This window comes from Varanus komodoensis, unplaced genomic scaffold, assembly GCF_004798865.1.
Source record: "Varanus komodoensis strain SLA01 unplaced genomic scaffold, ASM479886v1 scaffold27, whole genome shotgun sequence".
In the NCBI taxonomy this organism is placed as follows: Eukaryota; Metazoa; Chordata; class Lepidosauria; order Squamata; family Varanidae; genus Varanus; species Varanus komodoensis.
The window spans coordinates 12,697,814-12,721,871 of record NW_025335701.1 but is presented as its reverse complement, the minus strand read 5'-3'; the positions used below and the strand labels follow the sequence as shown (position 1 = coordinate 12,721,871).

Here is a 24,058-nt window from a genome sequence, read left to right as displayed (position 1 = left end):
TCTAGTCATCGTGTAGCACAGGATTGTGAGAGATGTTGAAATGCATTTGGATATCGAAAGAGGGCTGTTTATTAAACTGGGTGCCATTAAGCTGATCTCTACTTACTAACTTATGCATAGTATTGATAATTGTATAATTAGCTTATGCTACTCTGCGTAAGTAGCTTATTGAATTCATTTCTGTATACTGTGGTGAGAGATTCTAGCTTAGGTGGATTTTTTTTCTAACAAATGGAATAAATTCATGGGCAAAGCCGAGATGCTTGTGAATGACCAGTGAGCCCTAGAAGGGGTTGGAATGGAGTGCAGAGCCTGGCCTTTGCCAGCACAGAGCCCTACTTGCGTGTGGAAACGAGAGCCTCCCTTGGTGTGGAAAGACTGCTTGCCTCAGTGGTAAGTCTCAGGAGACAGTTGCCTCAGTAGTAAGTTGTAGCATGTGTTTCTTCATCCCTCGCTTGCTTGCTTGTGGTGCTCTGCCCTTGTAGCCCCAAGTGGAAAGGAGTTTGTGGTTTTCCTGAGGTGAGGTAGTTACAATTGTATACCAAGAAATGTTATTCAGCGTGCTCAAGTTTCCCTGCGTGTTTGAGACCACCTTGCGTTGTACAAAGGCTCTGTTCTCTGTAGTTTTCCATTACCGCAGTTGTGCGTGCTAAGTGTCAATGATGTGGGCTGCAGGGATGTAGTGGTGCAGCTAGCTCTGTGGTGCAGCTGGCGCGGGATCTTGGGGCCAGGATCCTGACTCGTGGGTGGTCATGCAGAGAATAGCTGGTGATGGCGCAGCCAGAATCAAAGCTAGCATCAGTCCCTGGGTTGGCATAAGTATTTCGGAACTTAGCAGGGCTGAAACTGCCTGCATTCTCTTTATTACCTCCCCAACGTGGTGTATTTGTGGGAGCAGTTGACTCGGTGTGGTAGTAGTCAGGGGCAAAGGGACGAGAGATGTTAGTTGTATGCCTCACATGGCCAGCTAATGGGGGCCCTGGTAAAGCCATTAAGTCCAGGGTTCGAAACAACCTAGTAGGACCCCTGTCTGTGCTGTGTGCCTTACAACTCACATCGTGGTCCCTGGGTGGGGTTTATATGTTGCTTGTAGCATGCTGTGATTGGGTTGCGTCCCATCTTAGACTCTGCTAGGATGGTGTGGGCAGAGCATTTTCTTAGTGGGAACATTATCTTAATTTCCTTCTTTCTGTTAAAATCAACAGAGAGAAAATATTTTCTGGGAGGACCAGGGAAAAGTTTCAATATTGATTTATGCAGGGCCATGAATAAAGCAGGCATAAGGATTTAGAAGCCTTCCCCCTCTTTGGTGCCAAGTTTTGCACCACAACACCCCGCATTCCTGACCATAGGCCATGCTGGCTGGAGCTGACAGGTACTGTAGTCCAAAATATGTAGAAGGCACCAGGTTAGAGAAAGTTGGAATATGGTACAACCTTGTCTGCCCCTATGTTGCCCATAAGCTAGAATCATAGAGTTGGAAGAAGCCAATAAGTCTGTAAGGTCCAGCCTTATGCTCAGTGCAGGACTCCAAGTTAAAGCATCCCTAACAGATTGCTGCTCAACAGCATCTTCAGTGTCTCCAGTGTGGGATGAACACTTCCTAATCCAAATAATTAATAACAGTGTTGATGAGCCTTGGGCCCAAGGCTGAACCATGTGGTACCCCATTTTCTACCTCTCCCCAGTTTGAGAAGGTGCCATTGACTCTTTGCGTCTGATTCTGTAGCCAACTGTGGATCCACCTGGCAGTTGTTCCATCTAGCTCACGTTTAGCTAGTTTGCTAATTGGGATATCATGGGGCACTGTGTCAGAAGCTTTGCTGACATCAAAATATAGGATGTCCACAGCATTCCCACACTCCATTAGGTGGGTTACTCAGTCAAAAAACAAAATCAGATTAGTCTACTCCCTTTATGTATCTTTTTGCATATTCAGTTCATCTCTAAGCCTTTTGTGACACCACATTGGCTTCTTCTGCCTTTTTTTCTTGTTGGAATAGTTTGTAAATAATTGTGTCTTTAGAATGTCCTTTAAAAAAATCCCTCTGATCTTGAACTCCTTTTCTCATTAAAGTTGCTTGCTGTGGGACCTTAATTATCCTTCTTCTGAGTGTATTAAAATCAGCTTTCCTAAAAGCCAAACTCAGCTTTCACTTCCTTTAGAATCAAGAATTCAAGTATGACACAGTCACTTTCCCCCAAGTTCCATAAATGCAGCATTATCAACAAGGTCATCTCTGTTGCTTAGAATCAAGTCAAGGATAGTCTAGTCCCTTCGTGCACTTTCTGTAGGACATGATTAGCAACACACAAGTCAAGATCAGCAACCTAAGTCAGCAGCAATCTGTCTTTAGATCCTCCACCCTGTTTTTAACCATTTCTTCGATGGAATAATTTGGGTTTTGCCACAGCCCTTTATCTGGTGAATCTCAGATGAAGAATTGTGGCCCTAGATGGGAATATTTCTATGATTTGTCGCTTATTGAAACAGGATCTGCTTTGCTGTTCAAAAGCAGAACTTTTTGCTGCTGTTCAGCAGAAATGTGAGTCTTTCAGTAATTTCCTCAAAGTCCCATACTGCAAAACAGCCAATACATGGAGCTGATTGGCATAAACTATATATAGGAGGAAAAATTATGCTCCCAAGTGATTGCAAGATATTGGCATTGAGACTGTAGTGCACATAGCAGGGGAAGTGTTGATATTAATCCCTGCCCCGCTTTCGGTGTTCTTCGCCTAGGCTTTGATGAGCAATAATGCTGCAGGCAGAAATAATTATTGTAGGATAAATCGAAAGTGAACAGATTGAACACCCCGATAATGAGCCTTAGCAATTATCAACAGCTTTACTTTTGTATCCTGCTAGTGGCACGTTTTGGAATTCTATGGAACTTTTTTTTATTGTGGTGGCTACCAGAGCAATATTGAGATGAAAATAGGAGACCCGAACATGGGGGCTCTGGATTGTTTGCTTGTTGGGGGCAAGGAAAAACATAGCTAATAAAACAAATCAATGGTGAATACCATATTTTAAAAATGGAACATAATCCAACATTTAAACAGAAGATACCTTAAAGCTGGCAGTGTATGCCTGCTGGTATTCATCTAGAAGTATTATTAAAAAACACCTGCAAAGATCAGTGAAAGATATACACTTCAGTGATTTGAATGCAGCAACAAAAGTAACTTGTAAAAAGAAAGCAAATAAATATTCTCTTGATAGAAAATGCAGCTGTTACCAATCCCTGTAAGAATCGGGGATCATTGCCAACTAACCACCCTAGCAGATAACTTCTGGGAATATTACCAGAGTGAAAAACATACGTTAATTGCAAAAAAGGAAAGAAAGACCATTCCTCATTTAGACCTTTGTAGGGTCAACATTTTAATTCTGAAGTCCAATTACTCTTTTCTAAGTAGGCCCTTATCATTCCTCAGATTACTATTTTTTTAGCTGCCCTAAACTGTATGTATGATACAGTATGATTTCTCTAACTATACACTGTTGGGATATCCTGTTTCATTTTCAGTATTTCCAAAATTTTCACTTATTTGTGTTTTAGGAGCTCTTGATGTTTTTCTGTAAAACTTACTACACTGACATTGAAAAACATATGGCATTGGTATTACAAGTTCTGAAATATCTCAAGGGATGCTGTTTGAAATAGTTCTCAATATCAGTCATTTTGCAAACATACCTGCAATAAACAGGATGATCCTAAGGGAGGATGCTCTTAGGAAGTGTTGTTCCTGTTAAAATATGTGGATGTATCTATATATTATCCCCTGAATACACTGTCCTACCCAATGTATCATTAGTTCTTTCCCCCTGTAAATTATGCCAGTGTTTTCTAATGTTCCTCGGCAACGCATTAGTAACCTGGTTCCATGTGAGACTACAGTTTAGACAAATAGATGACACTTTATTCCATTTTGCCAAAATAACACACTGTGCTTACTGAAGCAGCTTTCCTCAGATTGCTAACCAACTCAGATGCTGCTACCCATAAATGAATTACTTAAAAATCTAGATTCAGATACAGTGGTACCTTGGCTTACAAACGCCTTGGTTCCTGACCAAATCGGGTTGTGAACAAAAATTTCATGAAAATTTTGATTTGGGTTGCGAACCCCACATTGGGGGGGGGGGTGACCAAGATCGCAGCCATCTTCCCTCCCAAGTGGGGAGATGGCCACATTTGCAGTTCCATTTGTGCAGGGAAGACATGTGTGATTACGGCTGTGCTTCTGCAGGAAAGATGGACACAATCTCGGCCATTCCCCCCCCCCCCAACCAGCACGATCGTGGCCATCTCCCCACCCCCACCACGAGTGCGCCTGTGATCACACACATCTTCCCTGCACGAACGCAACTGCGATGGTGGCCATCTCCCCACTTGGGGTGGGGGTGGGGAGATGGCCGCAATCATGCTGATTGCAGGGTGGGGGGATGGCCGTGATTGCGCCCGTCTTTCCTGCAGGAGCGCTCCCGTGCCAGGATTTCTTTGAGAAGCGCCACCCCAGTATAATTGTAATGAACAGAGTGTTGAATCTGATGAACGATAACGTGGTTTCTCATTTCCGGAGGGTTATGCAGCGCAGGAAAAAACAAGTGACTATAGACAGATTTTTCACCAAAATTGACTCGGCAGCTAAGAGACAAAGAAGAGAGGAAACCCCTGAAAGAGATCTCCCCAGTGCCCTTATGGAGGGGGACTCTCCCTCAAAACAATGATCTCCCCCACTCCTAGGTTAGTGTTCTCCACTGTACTGTACAGTTTGTTACTTTGTTGTTCTTTGTCACTTTGTTTCAAATTTTTCTGATTAAAAAAATAAGTTACGGAATGTATTAACCTTATTTACATTGAATCTTATGGGGAAATTTGACTTGGGTTGCAACCAATTTGAGTCACAACCAGAGTCGTGGAACGGATTAAGTTCGTGAGCCAAGGTACCACTGTATTTTTTACCTTCTTGAACAGTTGTGTCTTAATTATTAAAGTTGCCCACAAGCAATCTAATGGTTTTAGAATGTTAACCTTTTGATGGAAATACATTCCATTCTATGGCTTCTAGCAGGGATAGGCTATCATCTGGCTGGATTACAGACGTCATGCAAAACTATGGGGTTTTTAAATATTTGAACCTATGCCAGCTTTGTGAGGGGCTTGCAAAGTAGGATGTGAAAGCATGGTTTGTAGCTTGCTTGCCAACCATAGTTTGTGCTGACTGTGGCTTATCGTTGCATCTGAATTCACAGATCACTGTTAAACCTTCACAAGCCTGCAGCAACATAGAGATGAGAGTGAGCTTATGAAACGGAGCAGATGAAACACTGAAGGAGAGGGGCAGCTCTATGTCTTGGCTCGCTCGCTTTCCTTTGGAAACTGAAACCACAGTGCAGGTGCTTAACTATGACTAGTCCAAACCATACCTTGGTTAGATCCTGACTTGCACTGTTCTTTTCCCTGTTCCCCTATTTTTTTCCCGTTAGAGAGGAACTGTTGTATTTGTTCTAGAAAAAAGCTTGGGGGAGAGGGTAGCTTGGCACATCTATGATTTGCTTTTCTGAGCCCGTCCAGTATTGCTTTCCATCCTCCTATTTCTGCAGAAAAGTCTTGTTAGTTTTGGATGGCAATAACTCCTGTACTTTCCATATTCCTTCCAGTAAATGCTGGAAACAGTAGGTGTTATCCTCTGTGCCAACACCTCCACTAGCCTATGAAGTTTATTGTTGTGCCATCATTAAGAATAAGAGCCATGGTATGACTAGTCTTTGATTTGATTCTGATAACATGTAGTAAAGTTTTAGTGCATACGCAGTTTGCTCTAAATTCTTTCCTTCATGAAATGAAATGCTTCTGTTTGATGTGGAAACATCCATCTTAGTACAGTGCTAAACTTTCTTAAAAGGTAAGCAATATTTAGGTTAAAGAGGTTTAGGCTGTGATTTAAGTTGAGAGCCAGTGTGATGCAATGGTTAAGAGTGCAAGACTGGGACTCAGGTGATCTGGGTTCTAGTCCCTGCTCAGTCGTGGAGCCAACTGGGTGAATTTGGGCCAGTCATAGGCTCTCATGCCAGCCTATCTCACAGGGTTGTTGTTGTGGGGATAAGAATGAGAGCAGGAGGAGGAAAATGATGTAAGCCACTTTGAGTTTGTTACAAGAAGAAAGCAGATACAGACTCTGCTGTTAAGTCAAGCTCTATAGATTTGTTACAGTATTGATCAGTAGTGGAATGTTTGGAAGCACATCTTCATTCTGCATTTTCACAGTTTTCCAAGTTGGAACATCTTTCAAATAATGCAGGATTTGTATTGCAACATAGGCGCAAATGGTTTTACACTTCATTTCTACAGTTTTGAATCTGTGGGTGAGTGAGATGTACTTCGTGCATCTTTGGATACTCCTGTCCGTGGAAGCTCATCCTGCAGTGAATTCATGATCTTCAAGGTGTCACCAAACTCCACTGTTTGTTGGGTTGGGTGGAAGGGAGATGGTGATGGAGCACATGGCCACTGAATAGGTTGCTTGTTGAGAGCTTGGCTGTAAAGTCTCAGCTACCTTCACTTGGAAGTAGAGCAGATCTGTTATGGTCATTGTATTGCATCTATATCTCACCTCTTTTTTTCTTGCATAGAACACAAGGTTTTCTTCTTCATTTTATCCCAAGAATTTAGAACAATTCTGTTAAGTAGGTTAGGCTGAGAGTCAGCAGCTGACCCAAAGTCTCATCCAGTGAGCTTCCTGACTGAGTGGGGACTAGAACCTGAATCTCCCAAATCCCAGTCTTAACTACTACACTACATTAGCTGTTTCCCAGCCTCTCTTAGGTTAGCCTGCCCCAGGAATAGACAACCTTTTGGAGTCCTGGATACAACTGGCAATTGAAGCAACTGTCTTGGCCAACATCACAAATGGCTGCCATGGGTGGTGTGGCAAAGAACAGGTAACCTGTCTAAACAATTCTCTACAAGGCACAGGTGGGATCTAAGGCCCAGCACACTAAACAGTTCCTTTGAACCCACCGTTTTCAGCACCAACAGAAACTTTTTTCACAGCAGTTCCTGTTGTTGATAAGAAAATGAGTTAATTAAAAACATTGGGAAGGGTAGAACCTCGGTGGGTGCTAGTAAAGGTGCCCATATTGATGCCTACAGAGATTACTTTATCTGCTGTGACCTACCCCATACAGATTATAGCTTTCTGATAACCATCTTCTCACCACTGGGTTCTTTTTCTTTGCCAGTATAGTGCATTCCCCCTTGGCCAGACCTTCTGAAGGAGAGGTGACCAATTCTGCCAAGGTTCTGCTTCCTGGCATGTGCTATTGCACTGCTTTTCTTTAGGCTTGTTCTGACACCTTCTCCTCTGTTCTTGCTCCTTTTGACCATGCCCTTGACTGCAGTGTAAACTTCACTTAACTCTGGTTTTGGTTTCTTCTTGCCCCTGGTGCTGTGACTGGGATGTCTGGAGGTTGGGCTCAGAGATCAGTAGCAGAGCAAAAGGTTTGCATTCAGAGGTTTCTGAGTAAGCCCTTGGTATGGTGGGAAGGACCTCTGTGTGAGCTCCTGGGGGCTGCTATCAGTCAAGGTGGACAATGCTGGGGTAGAAGAAAGGGGTCTCAGCTGATATAACAGGCTACCATGTGGCTGTGTTCCTGTGACTTCTTGGCTTGTACTGTCTGCCAGCTGAGCCTCCATTGGTGTCTTGTCCTTTCTTCCTTACCTCTCACCGAGAGCCTTCCATTTGTCTGGCTGTGTCTTCCGCAGGGGTGATCTTGAAGGGTTACATACTGAACAGGCTGCCCGTAACAAAAGGTTTGTAAGCCTGGTTTGGTACCTCTTCAGATCTTTCTCCAAACTCTTAAAGACAAGGATGCTGATAGCACCTTTGGTACAGATCCTGTCACCTCTGCTATGCTCACCTTGCAGCAGGCTTGAGCAATCTGTATCCAAGAAGTGTTTCTTTGCTAGCCTGTTGTAGCATAGAATGGATGGCTCAAAATCAGGCTAGGAAGAACTAGAGCTCTGAAGCCCGTTCCCCACCTGGAAGAACTCAGGTGGACAACTCACTGCAGATGTAGTAGTGGAGAAGGAAAAAAAAGGGAGCTGCTTTTACGGCTTCCATCATCTGAAAATGGACACTAAGCTATTTGTATACATTTGGCCCAGTTTTTATACCACTAGCACTTAGGCATTTTTCCCTTTCATTCTAACGCTTCCAGTTCCCATATAAACAGGCAGCAGCATCGTAGTGGGGGCCAAGTACCCACGAGTATAACTTTTCTGGAGATTCACCCAACCATCTGCAGATGGGTTTCCATTTTAAGAAAATTATTCCCCAAAGGTTTTGGAAACCAACTCACAGACAAAGCATATCCGTTGTTGTACAGAAATTCCAGATGGCTGTTATGCAAGCTCTAACCAGGTTGTGGTCTGCCCATAAGTATCAGAGATATCTCCATTATAAGATCACTTTTGTTCAATTAAGAGCACAATATCAAATCTTCTCACATAGATTTGTGAGAGAATGGAATAGCCCCATGATTGTAATAGGGAAAGGACTACTGAGCCACTCCAGATGTCATCCTTGGCATGGGTTGTGAGATCAGCAAGGCATGGCTGGAGATCTCCTCTGGTAGCTTAGACATTGCTCTGTAGCAGGAGAACTGGATCATGAGTAGACCCCCACCCCAGTCTATCCATGACATTCAAATCCAAGATGCCCAAGTATAACAAAGAAGAGCAATTCCTTTTAGACAATTGCAATTTCTTATTCCACACTGCCAAGGAATTCAATCCTGACTGCTCTTTAGAAGGCCAGATACTGAAGATGAAACTCAAATACTTTGGCCACCTAATGAGAAGGAAGGACTCCCTGGAGAAGAGCCTAATGCTGGGAAGAATTGACGGCAAAAGGAGAAAGGGACGGCAGAGGATGAGGTGGCTAGATGGAGTCACTGAAGCAGTTGGTGTGAGCTTAGGTGGACTCTGAGGGTTTTTGGAGGACAGGAGAGCCTGGAGGCATGTTGCCCATGGGGTCATGATGGGTCATGCACAACTTTGCCACTAAACAAAAAAACCCCACACTGTCACTCAGGTGACTCTTGTGCAGCACCCAACCAGAATGCAGTCCCTTAGTATAATTTTGACCAATTTCATTAGTGCGCACAAATGATCAACTAGAAAAGGTTAAACCATGCTGCCAAAAAGAAGTTAGATTTGGACCAAGATCCTGCCAGAAGCATTGAGGCAAAATAAAGGTGTAGAATCTTCTAGTGGTATGGCGTGAACGGCGCCATTTGAGGTTGCAAGTGCAGGGTGTTATTTCTGAGTACCCCAGCAACTTCACACAAGTAAGCAAGAAAAAAGACATCCAGGACTACTCCAGTCAGCTGCTGCCTGTTCTATAATATTGCTTGCAGGAGGGATTAAATTTTGTTCGTTTGTTTCAATATGGGGAAAGTATGAATCTTCTATGTAAAGCAATACTTTCTAGTTTGCCCTGTACAGGTAATCACCTCTTTCCCACCCTGTTCTATTGCAGGTGTATTATAGGCCCCTGACCTTAAGTGCTAAAATCAACCCATGCTTAAGTGATAGATCTTAAGAGCCAGATCTGTGTTCACACAAAAGTGAGTGAATGGAAAGGGTGTGGTTGGGACTGAAAATGGCCAATTAGGCTTAGTTTTCCATGTCAAAAGTTACAGCACAACTCAATCAGCTTTTCAGTACAGATAAGACTAAAGGCAGCATCTGCATGCCAGAATTTGCAGTGCTATCTTTTGATTTGTATTAAATTGCAAAGACGGAAGACTAAAACTAAAAATTGAAGATTAAGGAAAAAAATAAAATTTCCCATCCTTAATATTTTTAAAGCCTGCAAGACTGTGGACAGAATTGTATCTGTCATTTTAAAACAAGAAAATCAGTCTCAAGTCTGCTTATAAAAATAGCAGAGTTTTTCCAAATAACAGGGAGAAAAACTTGTTACCAATTCTAATGAGTGTCTCTTCATTGCTGTGGAGTGAATACAGCCTGTATTATTTCATCCAACTTGGCCAAGGGAGCTTGTTAGATCAGAATGTCAGATTAGGCTTTTTATTTCTGCACAGGAAGGGCCTATTTCCCTGACAGGTTTGGGCTGGCTTCTACTTAACTGCTTCATGTGTGGACTTTAATTTGATAATAGAAACAGCTTGCGGAGAATAGCAGGCAGGGTTTTCACCTGCACAATACCTATGGAAATAACTGGTGTATCACCCCAAGCATCCTGGCTCCTTATGGGAGAGAATCTGGTATGTGTCTGTATATGTTTTAGGTAGGGGCAGGGAGAAGAGGTTGCTTCCTAGTCACTAGGTAATACTGCCAAATAGGCTTGTATTAACCCTGCATGTAGTGTACCACCTAAAATTAACCCCCAACTTTCTCTAACTAGTTTTTTTTTTAAATTTTGCCTTCAAGACCTAGCTACAATTAGAGGTAAATCACAGTTGCTGCTGGCATTTATATTTTCAAAGGGAGAACTGTCATTGCTTCTTTTTCCTAGTAGCCTTTGATACAGCCTGGAACATTTTTCTTCATCTGATATGGTTTGACCTAATTAAGTCTGCACAACATCTCCTCCACTCATAAACTGCAGACATTGGCTTTTCCATGATACTTAGAAACATCTTTTTCTTATCCACATTTCTCACTCCTGTTTTTCGTTCTAAACAGCCTGAAGGAAGAGATCTGGGAAGTTCAAAAGCTTCCTCACTCTTTTCTGATGTTTCAATTCATCTTTATAAACATGTTACCCTGCTGCTACTTGTGGAGTTTTTCCAGTGTGATCTACTCATAGCACCAGCAAATTAGGCCGTGTCTAAGGCAGTTGTCTTTCCTAGTCTGCTAGGATGATAGGGATGATAAGGATTGAATTAGAGAGTCTGTGCCCCAATCTCATGGCCAGCTTCAGCTACTGTCCAGATAATATGTTGGGAATGTAGTTCATTCCTTTGCATTCAAGATAAGACACTAGCAAATAATTGACTTTGAAGAATACTTCCAAGGCACATGTCCACTCAAGTCCAGTTAAGTCAGTCAGAAACCCAAGAAAGCAGCAGAGCTTTGACGTGGATATTTAGTCCAAGGTCATTCACAGAAGCCCAGTCAAGGCACTGAAGGTGAGGAGTCAGGAACAAGGTATATGGCAGCCTTCCTCAACCTGTGGCCTTCAGAGGCATTTCAACTGAACGATTGACTGGGAATTCTGGGTGTTGCAGTCCAAACGTGTCTGGAAGGCACAAAGTTCGGGAAGATTGATCTGGGGTTCAGAAGCAGGACTGATGAGTGCTCTCACAGATCTGATGGCATGATAGTCAGCCTTATATCCAGGAGCTGGCTGGGCATGCCCATGCTTCTAATTGCACCTCCAGATGTAGGGCTGGGATGCAGTCTGGCTCTCTGCCTGAGATCTGCATGCTTCTCTGTAAGCAGCAGCATCCCCAAGGGCTGGGTGGTCTTCCTGGTTCTAGCTCAGAGCCTGAGTCTGTCTGGACAGGGCCAAAGCTCCCTTCCCTTGCTCTTGAAGGGCTTGCTGCCTCCTCCACTGCCAGTGTTTTTCTTTCCTGAGTTCGTTTCTGCCTCATTGGCAGGCACTAAGGCATCCCTGCAGCCAGGTGAGTCAAGTGCCTCTTCGAATGCAGACTCTTCAGGCAGAGACATGACATCCAAGCCTGTATTTTACCACTAGCTTTCCTTATTGATTTGAATAAAGCATGCCCAGACGGCTTCTTGTCCACATTTAGTTCACGATTTTGCATTTCAGATTTGGGGCCCAGCTCAGGATGGAAAGATGCCAAATACATTGCATGCCGCACTTCTCTTGGAGGCAGAGGAGGGTACGTTCACGTTCCCAGGCTGAAATTAAAGTGCCCGTTTAATCCACAAGGCTGTTTTCAAGAGGGCCCAGAGAAGAGGTCTCACACATTGTATACACCTACACACACCTCCAGTTCTTGACCTTTCTGTAAACCCAAGTCCTGACATAAGCAAGTTGCAGGGATCATCTTTTATTAGGAATGTTTTCTGCATTCAGGAGTAAGTGCTTAATTCAGTACTCACTTGCTGCCTGCTCTAAGTTTAAAGAAACTGCGCAGGGTTAGATTCACAGATGGTGCCAGTCAGGGCCATGTGCAATTGTGTATAGAGTTTGTTCATTTTAGAAACATACCAGAAGGACGCCACTAGCCCAGACATCTTCAGCTCTGCTTATCTTGTCAGTAAATATTTAATAACATCGTTGTCGGATAGCACAGCCCACATAATTTCTATTTTACAAATGAAGACTATTTTTCTTGGGTGCTGAGAGTGCGTGGGAGGCAAAGCGAAGGTTTAGGAGACCAGAGAGCTCATTCTTAACAATTCAGCAGTGTGCAGTAGCTTTCATGCAGTTTTTTAAAACGCCCACACAATCCCAAGCTATCTCTTCCCATACTTTCTGTGAAAAGTGATATGTGAATGCTAACTACTCCAGCCTAAATTTTGGGATACTTGTGTTGCTTTCAGTTTCCTGCCAGAGGAAGAAAATTACAACCGCTGCCATATAAAACAGGGAATTGCATACACTAAAAAAAAACAAACAAACTCAGAGCCCCAGGGAGGCGTCTTTAGGAATAACTTGTTATTGTTTAGTCTTAAAGTCAACCCATCATGACCCCATGGACAACAGTCCTCCACCATCCCTCGGCATCCACCCAAACCCACAACCACTGCCCACTACCAGGGGTCCTCCTCCTGGTAGCCAACTGCCTCACTTCTTTTGGAAGGGACTCCCAGAGAAGGACCCCTGAAGATAACCCCAGGGACCAGGTAGGTACATATGGGATGAAGTGTTCCTTCATTTAACCTGGCCTCCAGCTGTCTAGGGCCTTGAATGTTGGTGCTAGCACTCTGAATCAGGTCTGGGCTTCAGCTGGCAGCCAGTGCTTTTGAAAGACGACTGGCAGAATATACTGTTGTGAGCCAGTTCCTATGAGCAGTACTGCTGCCCTGTTTTGGATCAATTGAAGTTTCCAGACCATTTTCAACAGCAGGTGCATGTACAGGGCATTGCAGTAATTCAGTTGAGAGGTTACCATAGCACGGTAACTATAGCTAGGCTCTCTGTATCCTGTAGGGTCGTAATTGGTGTATCAACTTAGGGTGATAAAACATATTTTGCTGAGGTCATCTATAGCTCTGCTCCTGTGTTTTCCTGCAAATCTCCCTGTGCACCGCCACCACCTCTGGAAGTTGGGCATTGCAGAGGCCTCTTGGCATCCTGCAGTTCTTCTTTTTCTAGTGCAGAGATGGCAGAGTTCAGGACCTAACTGGGCTTTCGGAAGTGTCCTATGGAAAATCCCTCGCTCTGTTGCGTATTCCAAAGAGCCACCTAATGAAAGATGCTCAGGTGGGGCTTACTTGAAGCAACTTGCACATCTGGCTGTGGCAATCACAACTGCTCTAAATGGTTTCCTTGTTCCTCAATAGGATAGGCTCCTGGGAACTGCTGGACCAGCTACCAAAAGACCTTAAACTGGTGTTGAAAAGAAGTTTGTGTCCATCTCTTTCCATTTTAAGCATTCAGAAACTAAAAGATGACTAATCAAAGGGATGCACAAAATATTTCCCAGAAGACAGAGTGCTTGAGATGCCCGCCAAAGAGGGGCTTACAAATAAAGCTTTGTTGCTGTCTCTGGAGCATTGGGATCTGGTTGTTGAAACGGGAGGGAAATGACTGAAATAAATGGAATTGTTGTTTGCAATTGCTGCACCTGGTTTTGTATGAGTGCAAGAAGCTGTGAGCACCTGACTGAGAGCTTCTAGCCCATCTTGCTTGTTTGATCAGCTGGCAGACAGTTGCTGGAATGCTTGGCATGAGAAGGCTGTCCCCCTGCCCGTTCTGGACAAATGCAGCTCTGTGTGCATATTGGCATATTAGGTATATGTTTCTTTTTGGCTTTTCATCTGTTTTATCCATGTGGATTCCCCAAGGGCATTTGCAAAGGAAAAGAATTTGTCCCACATGTCACAGAATGAAAGAGAAAGGAGGTGGAAAACCCAGACTAATTTCTTTTACTTTTTGTAGAGTGCATTTTCTGACCTTGTATGAAGAAGCCCTTCGGCTGTCTTGTCACTTTTATGAACTGTGAACGGTGAAGAGCCTCTGACTTTTAATGTACATTTTGTGGGGAGTTTGAGAAGGAGGAAGCTATTGCCAGCAAACCTCAGACCTCATAAAAGGTCATTGTTGGAAAGGCTTGGCAGCGAGAGAACACTATTCAGAGATCTCAAGTGTCTGCTAGGGTTCTTTGAAAACCAGCTGAAGCAAATTTCTAAGTAAGACTTCAAACAAATCTTACCAAACCAAGTATTGGATTTACAGACATCTTGTCCTTGATTACAAAAATTAAAAACCAACAATAACTATTTATTGAAAAGATGAGAAATGTAGTCCAGAAATGTTAGATGCCTTAGGTTCTCCCTGCAGGCCTGCATCAGGGTTTCTTCTAGTCCAGATAAAAAGAAGATTGGGAGAAGAATGCTGGGTTGTGCTTAAGGAGACAGTGCACAGGCAAGTAACTGCTTGGGCCCAGCAGAACTTGCTTTTGAGTAACCTGCTTTGTGGGCCATGTTGACGTTGTGGGTTGTCAATTGTGCAGGGTGTGTGTGAAAAGTAAAAGTGCTGTCTTTACCTTCAGCATAGAAGAGTCCTATTCTGTGAGTACCTGACACTCTCAGAGAAACTCAGTAGTATCTTACACAAGGCAGCAGAGTCCAGTAAAGGTATTGTTTCTGTTAAGTGCCAGTAAAGGTGGGCAAAGTTAAATCACATTAGGATAGTTAGGAAAATACAAGTCACACCATGCAAAGGGCAGATGAAAATAGAACCTTGGATAGCTTGAAATGAGCTCTGCTGGTTGAAGTTCTAGCCTGCCAGGACTGTCATGGGAGAAGGTTGTTTGTGCAGGAACCCATTGGAGGGGAAGTGCTTTAGCTCCATGCACCCTTCCCTTCCTGGTGGAACGCACTGACCTGTTGACCACTGACGTTTCTTCGAGTTTGCACCCTCTGGCGCTAGGGAGGGAGAGGGCCTTGAATAAGGTCCTGGTGTCATGTCCTCCAAGGAAGCAGCACGAGCCTTTTCCTCACCTCAGTTCTCCGCTGTGAGCTGAAAAGATGAATGGTGAGCACAAAGAAGGCAAAGACATACAGAGCTCTGAATATAATTTTTACTGAGGGATTTTTCTAGGATTTGGATAAGAGGAGGGCCTGACTTCTCCAAGCTTTTTGTTCAATTTGTGCACATAAGAATGGTGCATTTTCTGATTGTAAATTTGTATGAAAGATAGTGTGCATGTAAGTGAAAGCAAGAAAAGAAGGAGAATTAGACATGTTCTATTAGTTGGTATAAACCACTGTGACTAGGTGGAACCTTAAGTGTTAGCAGCAGTAACATGCCACTGAATACCAATTTCTGGTGAACAGTAGCAGGAAGGAGCTAACATCTTTATGCCCAGTTTATGGGATTCCCAGAGGCATTTGGTGGAATAATTGAGTGGATCATGCAGGTTCTCCTTAGGTTCTTATGAGTTTATTGAAATGTGTTATAAAAGTTGAATAGCAGCAGCCACCAACTTGTAGGCATTGCCCCAGTTCATGAAAAGGAGGATAGAGGAATAGATGGCAGCTTAAATGTGTGAGTGTTGCCTCATGTAGATACTTGTGTATATTGCGTTGTACATTATGGAGGTCTCTAAATCAAAACAAATAAACGAGCACCACCCTGCAGCTGTGTAGAAATAACAACTCTGCATGTATTCCTGTGCTGTAATAAATAGAACCAAATTAGTTAAAATACATATTTTAACTCTGCCTAATCCTCCAGCTCGAAGGAGCTAAATGACCCCTGGTCAAGCATCGCCTATCAAATCACATTCAATTAAGAATATATCACAACAAAGAATCAGCCCAGTTGTTAATCATGAAAATTTGGTGCCTTCCTCTTAGCAGTCTTCTGAACCTCACCAAGAAGGCTCTGTGCCAGGAAGCTTGTTCCAGAACCTTATTCCACACAGCTGCTCTTGAAAAGACGCTGCTCTTACTGCTGCTCCCATGATCTCTGCTTGAGGTGTTACAGTGAGCAGAGCCCTACCCAACTGGTAGGGGTGCACCAAGCTTGAGGTGCTTCTGGAAGGATAGAGACCTAAGGCCATCACCTCCTATGGACATTGTGAAGCAGGCTTCTGGGTCAAACAAGGGTGCTGTCAGGGCTGGTGTGTGGGGCAGAGGTTAACAGCCCCCCCTCAGTAGAATGAACAGGAGCCCCCTGCCCCAATCCAGCAGGGTTGGCTTACTCCATCCATTATAGTATGTGTTGCCGTCTAAAGAACATCTTCTTTTCTTTAAGTCCAGAGGCTAAAATTACCTCCCCACTGATTTCAAGTAGCCATTAAGCCCGTCTTTTGTTTATATGAATTGGGCTTCTTGTTTCTTCTTAACAAAGACAAGCTGTCTGGTCTTCTGAGGAGTTTGTTTTGATTTGCAAACTTCATCTGGTACCAGCAACTTTTAACACCACTATAAACCTACATGGTCTTGCATTTTATTGGGCCACCTACCCTGCTGTCTCGGGTTATAATAAACCCTTGGTGCAGCACTGATGTCATTTTGTGAAGAGCTCTCCTTTGGAGGAAATCGCGGCTGCCAGATCTGTCTTGGCCTCCATTCGAACTGTGCGTTTGTTCATGCAAGCCTGAGTGTTGGAATGTGTGTAAGATACAGATATAGGAGAGAACTCTTTGTTTCTTAAGCGCTTCTCTCTTTGCTATTATGATTATGGCTTATCGCTGAACTACTTTTCAGGAAAGAAGGTGATGAAGCAATTTCATAGTGACTTATGAGAAAGCAAAGTAAAAAATAAAAGGTCTGTACAAATGCATTTGCCCACCCCCAACATTTAAAACAGGATTGCCTTTCCTGTCATCTTTCCTGTTTTAGGGGTTGTTTTTTTTAAAGTGCTGAAGTGAGAGAGAAATTTTGGAAGCGTTTACCATGCAGTTTTGCTGAGCAACTAAATACTTAACTAGTTTCTGACCGCATTTTCACCAGCGGTCAGAAACTAGTCTGAAGCCAGAAGTGCAACATCAGCAGCAAGAACGTACTGCTATCTTGATCGGGCAAATGCAGAATGCCAGGTGCCTAGTATTGGTACAAGCCCAGCAAACTTTTATGTTTCGCTTTCCCTGCCACTTAAGCAGGCCAGTGTTCCACAACATTGCAAGCCTAGAGGCAAAGTGGGATAAATAAATGAATACCAGCATATTTTAGCATATAGCTTTATTGCTGCTAATTACATCTTAGGAGAGACATTTTAACCTTTTTGAAAAGGGGCAAGAACCCACACCCAAGCTAGCAAACCACTCAAGTATCAGTGGTCAGGGAAACCATTTTAATATCTTGGCTTATTGCTGTTTTATTTGTGATTGTAATCCTTCTTGAGTGCCATTTTTCTTGGTAAAGGAGGAGTACAGACAAAATCAATACATCCCAGTGGGCAGAGTTGGACCTCTGGATGATTGGATTCAGCCTCCCAACCTGATATTCAGTGCTGATGCTTTGAGGCCTGAGTTGAATGTAGGTTGACCCAGATAGCTCATTTGTCCAGTTTACTGTAGACCAGCTAGTTTACTGTCCAGTTCTGAGTAAATGCCCACTCCTGTGATGATGTGATATGGATTCCCCCCGCCCCCCTACTTTCTGAGAAGCAGTAATCCCACAACCTCAACTTTGGTGCGAGATGCTACCTCAGTGGTCAGGAAAAGAGCAGTGAGCCAGTATGAGGACACTGAATATCTGAACTGGGACTTTGTGTTCCTGTATGAGCAGCTAATATAAGAAAGTTTTCCTACATATGGCACCCGTCTTGGTAGTGAGATGGATAAAGGTACTAGATTAGGTTTCAGGAAATCCCAAAGGTTGTCTGAATCTGCAGTTGCAGCTCGAGTTGGGATTTTAGGAGAAATCTACAAAGGATTCAAATTAATTTGTGCTGCCATGAGTTTGAACTATGGATTCTACATTAAACTGGCTGTTTCTGAGTCAAGCTGGTTCTGTGGACAATTTTTTGTACTTTGTACAAATCTATATTTGAACAAGCAAGCATTGGCATTGATGCATTTACACAAGTGCAAATAGGAATTAAATTCTTGTAAAGAATAAAAAAAATCTGATTCTGTCAATGAATGGACAGCCAAGCGAAAGACACCTGACAATCCATGAAGCGCAGATGGAACACATTTAAGAAAATCTATATATCCCTTGGTTCAAGTAATTACAAGTAGAATAGAAACTGATTAGTTCTGGGTCTTATATGCTAGCTGCTGGAATGGGCTTGGCAGTGTGTTTTTAAGTTCCTTATGGCCAAAGCAGATTTTTCTTTTAATGTGTGTCTAGCAGTGCTTGAGTGGGACACTGGGAATCTGGGTTGTATTTCTCAGTTGGCCAGGAAGTCCATAGGGTGACTTAGGGCCAGTTACTCCCTAACAGTCTGGCCTAACTTCTTGTTGTGATGACGAAATGGAGAGGAGGGGGGCCATGTAAACTCCCATGGGTTCCTTCCAAGAAAAAGGTGGGATATAAATGGAATACAATAACATTTTAGAAACACATGCTTCATTGGAGACTGCTGCATATGCCAGTATTACACTGTTTCTCGGTTAATACATTTCTTGTGTTAAGTTGTTTTCCTAAAGGTAACAAGTTTTTAATCAAAAAAATTAAAATTAAAAAAGTTTATAGACACCTTTTTCTTTTTAAACTAATTTTTATTAAATTTTTACAAAATTACAGCTACAATACAGCAGAAAGCAAAATATACAGTTAAAATCATACTATAACACAATAAAACCATGCATCCTACCACCAGGACCATTAGATATTTGCCAAATCATTTGCTCTTTCAAGAAACTCCATCCCTCTTCCTAAATTGCAGTGACTCTCATGGAAGTTCAAATCCTTTCCCTTTTGTTAGCACATACTCAACAAATTGCCCCAAATATAGACACCTTGTTTTCTCCTCATCCATTAAATAAGTAGAAAACATGAGGTGCTGTTTCCACTCTCAGGTTAATTAAATCCACCTTCATGTTCTTTCCAATGACTTCACATCAAGGCCGAGGTGAACTGCTGGGAGTTATTGGAGATGCCTTTTACAGGGGGAGTTGTTTCTACTTGTTATCGGTGGGAGTTTGGGAAGCTTTGGACCTTACAGGAGCAAACTCCTTTTAGTCTAGTCTGGCATTTAATTTAAATGCCAAAATCAAATAGTGACATTTATTAATGCATAGATATACAGGGTCTGAGAAAATTTATCTTTCTCTGTTGTATGCGTTCATTTTATTATTTTTCTTGACATGACAGAAGATTGTTTTAATTACACAATGCATTTCCTGGCACACTTCCAAATTCCCCCATGTTCTTTCACTGTTTAAATTTTACACCCACCTGTCTTGCTTTGTTGGCATAGAAAGCTTTACTTCTCACCTTAAAGGTTGTTGAAAGTTGCTTGCTGTCTACCATAAAAATGTTGATCAAAGGCTGCATTTGACATTTTCCTTTTACACTGGAAATGTTGCAACCTCTTCTCATATGTTGCTGGAGCTTCGAAACTGTTAAATTGCCTTGAATCACCCGACTAGTTGGGTGAGTGTGAGAAAGGCATGTCAGCATTCCTTTTTGCTTTAGAAATTGAATAGCAAAGACTGAACATCTTTAACTTTTACAACCTGATTCTCCTTAAATAAATTGTATTGATGTGTAAGTGAAGGCACCATGGCTTGGAATCTAAGTTTTAACTTCATGAATTGAAGGAGCTGCCAGATACTTAAAGGAGGGTTCTGTTTATGGAAGGATAACGCTGAGTGTACCTCTCTCCCTATGAGCCCGTCCTCTGCGGGATATGCAATGGAACGAGATCATTCATGTGATGTGTGGTAGCCATGCCCAGAGACAGTTCTTCTGAGACAGGTTTTGCATCAAAAGGACAAAGAGACTGCAGTGCCCATTCTGCCATCCAGGTTCCCAACCTCTCCTGCTGTGCCTGTTTATCTATTGCATTTTCAAACTGCCCAAGAACAAACATTCTCTGGGTAGATTATGAACAGTTCAAAGAATAAAATACCATATGAAAGAATAGAATACAAAACAAAATAATGAGCAGCAGAGGAATAGATAAAAACAAAAATGCAAAGAAAAAAGCCTCAACAACTTATAGCCAAAAACTTTCAAAGGCTCGAGAGACATGCAAAGATGTCACCAAAGATTTATTAATGTGTAAGCACTGTGAGGGCATTTGGTAAATGGGGCAGTAGAAATTTCACTTGCAGATACCCACTCAATGATCTTTGATGGGGCACTCTAGTACTCGAATTTACCCATTTTTCACTCCTGTCCAGGTTGCTTTCCTTCATCATTGTCGTTGGCTTCTGCTTCTCTTTGTTGTACTGCATCTGTTTAATTTAAAGAATCGTTGTAAACTGTGAATGTCTTCAGTGCCTTCATAGAAATTGAGTTTATAAATATAATTAACCTTTTCCACATTTAGTTCCAAAATATTGGTATCTATTGATTAACACCTTCTTAAAATGTTGCTTTCAGTTACCTGACCACAAGTAACAAGCAGAAGTTCCTGTATACCACAAGACCTTTTTTAAAGAGAGCTGCCTTGGTACTTACCTATGTAAGTATTCACTAAAGAATATAGTCTTACTCCCTTTAATTTCTTTGGAAATTATGTTATAACTTGGCAGTTTCAGGAGTAAGCAGATGTAGGAGAATCTTCCTTTACTCGCACCTAAGAATGAACACAATGAGTTTCAGCTCTGGCTTAGCAGCAGGAGGGCTGAAACAGGACTTCTTGCTGCCTATGGCAAGCACCTCCCTATGCTCCAGTCAAGGCACAGAGTACCCAAACAAGATATAAATGAAGCTAAGAAAGAATTGATTGTAAGTATGATAATGGCAGTTAGGCTAGTGATAGTTAAATATTGGAAACAGAATTGGGTCTTGCAAAAGGCATGAATGGTATAATGAAATATGGAACATGGTAATTAATGATAAACTGATGACAGAAATAAAAATTAAGAGGGTTAATGAAAGCAAATAAATATAATGAAATTTGGGAAGATTTTGTAAAAGCAGTACTGATAGAAGGCAAAGGCTGTAAACCCAGTCAAGATTATATGAACTTCTGGAGGGGATATGGAAATAATTGAAGTATATTATATGTTATTAATTGTTATAGTATGTGAATTGGTGGTAGCATTACTTTTATTATTGTGTTTTTGTTGTGATGCATTTATGGGGGGGGTTGGTCTAAAAAAAAAAAATGTGGGGGGAGAAGCACAGAGTATCCTAGGCCAAGTAATTTTGGTCCAAGATCAGGAAAAACCCATAAGCATCTCTCATACTCTCCCACTATAACTTATTAAGAACCTCCTGCTCTTTTGGGAAAACCAAAATCATCTGCTTTTGGTGTCTTCCTAAAGCTAGTCCCAATCTTGCTTATCAGCTGACAGTGAAGGCCCTTTTGAGGAAGATGTTAAAATACTTGATTTTCATTCTTTCCCTGGCTTGCTATCTCTAAGGAATTGTGATCTTTTATAGAATAATAAAACTGGTATCTGTTTTTCTTCCCTGAAGGTGATCCTACTTTTGTATTTTCGCCTCTGGATAATGGGTGGTTCCATGCCAGCATTTTCAGAACAGGACAATCCAGCTTCATTCTCGCCATATCTTCTTACAAGGTACAGTAGCAGGAGCCACATTGGTGGGAATGTTGAACTTTGCTTTAGTGTAAACCAAGCTACCCCATAATTTTTGCTGTTTCCCCCTGAAATTTGCAGTGATCAGAATTATTTACTAATAATAGCTGTGGAGCTAGGCAGATACAAATCAATACATTTTTTCATTGTATAGGAAAAAAATTCAGAGAATGGACAAAATGTAGTGATAATTGACTTCTGCATGTGAATGATGGCAACTGTAGAAGAATGAAATAATGTCTTAAAATTCATGGATACATTTTTGAATTTTAATAGCCCTGCAAAGTAATTGTCTGCATTTGCTTGTAAATTTCTTCAAAATAAGGAAGTAGAAACTGTTAACGTATTGGGGCACTCACCAAATTCACCTCGAAGGCTTAGCAGAAATAGCGATGAGCATTTCCAATAGCATAAGTGATCCTAAGCTTGGATAAATACTGAACAAAGTGCTTAAAAGCCAATGTGTGCATACAGTGTGTGTGTGGCACATCTAAGCAACTATTCCATGCTGTTCATTCTGCTTAATTTGGCTTCCACCCTGTCTCGGTAGAATCCAGGAGAGTATGCGCAGCATTGTCTCACTGGATCTTTGAAGCAACCTTTTGAGGAAGGCAAGCCCAGGAACTGCTGTTGCAGCTAGCTAAAAGGGAAAAGATGGTGTTAAAGGAGATTTCCACATTAGCCCAGAGCAGAAATTTGTTACCTTAAAACAGAAAGTATTTGTGTCAAAATACATAGGAGAACACAGGAAGTATGTCTGTTGAAGAAAACAGCAGATACTCAGGGTTTTACCAGCTGACCTTGCTCTGAATCCTTAAGCTAGGTGTTGGCCATAGCTCAAGAACTGTTGTCAGGCATATGAATTCCTGCAGCTTCAGAAAGCCACCCCAGGTCCAAGGATAATTACCAGCACATCAAAAGCTTGGGTAGCAGCAGCTGATCTGTCCAGATAGCCTCAGCTTGCTTCTCCTAAAGAACTGCAGTACAAAGGAGATCTGTGGTCCTGCAGAGAGCCCTCATTTAAGCTAGGCAATTTCTCTGAAAGGTAGAGAAGCCAGCCTGAACCAGAGAATGCTACAAAAGGGTCCTTACGGTTTCCTTTTTCTTTCTGTGAAAGCTGTTCCTGAATGGCCTGCTCCCTGCAAAAGCCGGTCATGCTATTGCATATAACTCAATGGGAGTCTTTTTGTTTCGAGGAGACTGCGTTACCCATTAGAGCCTTTAATTCTCTGGGGGCTTACGGCCTGGTGACCCTAATGCCAAGACCCAGAGTTTCTCCCTAAAAAGAGCAGAAAATAAAGTGGGAGAGAAGCTGCGGTGTAGAAGTCATTGGAAGAGAGAGATGACTGAAAGACGGACAAAAAGCTCTTTGCATCTCTGCAACTGATTAAACGAGGAGTCTCTTGAGAAGGAAAAACGAGTGTTCTCAGGGGTCAGAGAAAAGAATGAAAAAGAACAGCATGGGATCGGTTTTGTAGTCCATTAACTTATTCTTTAAAAAGAGCTGTATGTGCTTCCTTGGATAATCAGCTGAATTTTAACTCTTCCTAAATACTGGAAAGATGTTATTAATGCCCTTCATTAGGACTAACAGTTTTTCACTTCAGTATTTACAGCTGAAGCTGTTTTAGCTTGGGGCTCTTTCCATCTTTTGTATGGCTCTAAATCAAATGTGCCTGACAAGGCACTTCATAATAATGTTGTAAAACATATGTGGCTGCAATTATAACCAGGTGCTGTTATTTATGGGCTCTATATCTCTGCTGTATTGGTTTGTTTACTCCAAGGCGCTCCTATCAGGCAGTTCATCCATGCGGCAAAACCTTCCCAGTTTCTGTATTGCATTGCATACTCGTCTTTTTGACAGTTGGATAATTTCAAGATAACTGTAACGGCTTTGTTTGAAAGATAGAGGGCGTGTGTGAATGCATGGGCAGGTATAGCTCAACTAGTGTGTCCTGAACACCTGTCAGGTTGGGCTGTGTGAAGACGGGGGCAAACAGGAGATGGCCTAGTGCAGTAGCAGAGGACAGATCAGTCTTTATCCAGCCCATGCTAATTTCGTGTGTTCGGTTATAAGTTTGTTCAGTCTTGTTTCTACATAAGTGTGTGTGTGTGTGTGTGTGTAAGTGTAAAAACAGGGCAGTCACATACTAATAATCCCATCTGTCTGGGAGGTACAAATCAATCTGTTTCACTTTCACCCCC

General features: G+C 42.3%; 1 protein-coding gene across 4 annotated transcripts in view; it reads left to right on the top strand.

The window, feature by feature from the left end:
• Nucleotides 1-24,058, top strand: part of TMTC1 (transmembrane O-mannosyltransferase targeting cadherins 1) — a 182,237-nt gene that overhangs the window by 49,231 nt on the left and 108,948 nt on the right. For all 4 annotated transcript variants that reach the window (XM_044434084.1, XM_044434083.1, XM_044434082.1 and 1 more), the window contains 2 exons: nucleotides 20,685-20,766; nucleotides 21,729-21,832. In XM_044434084.1, coding sequence (XP_044290019.1) covers nucleotides 20,685-20,766; nucleotides 21,729-21,832 — 186 coding nt within the window. The remainder of the gene's footprint in view (nucleotides 1-20,684; nucleotides 20,767-21,728; nucleotides 21,833-24,058) is intronic.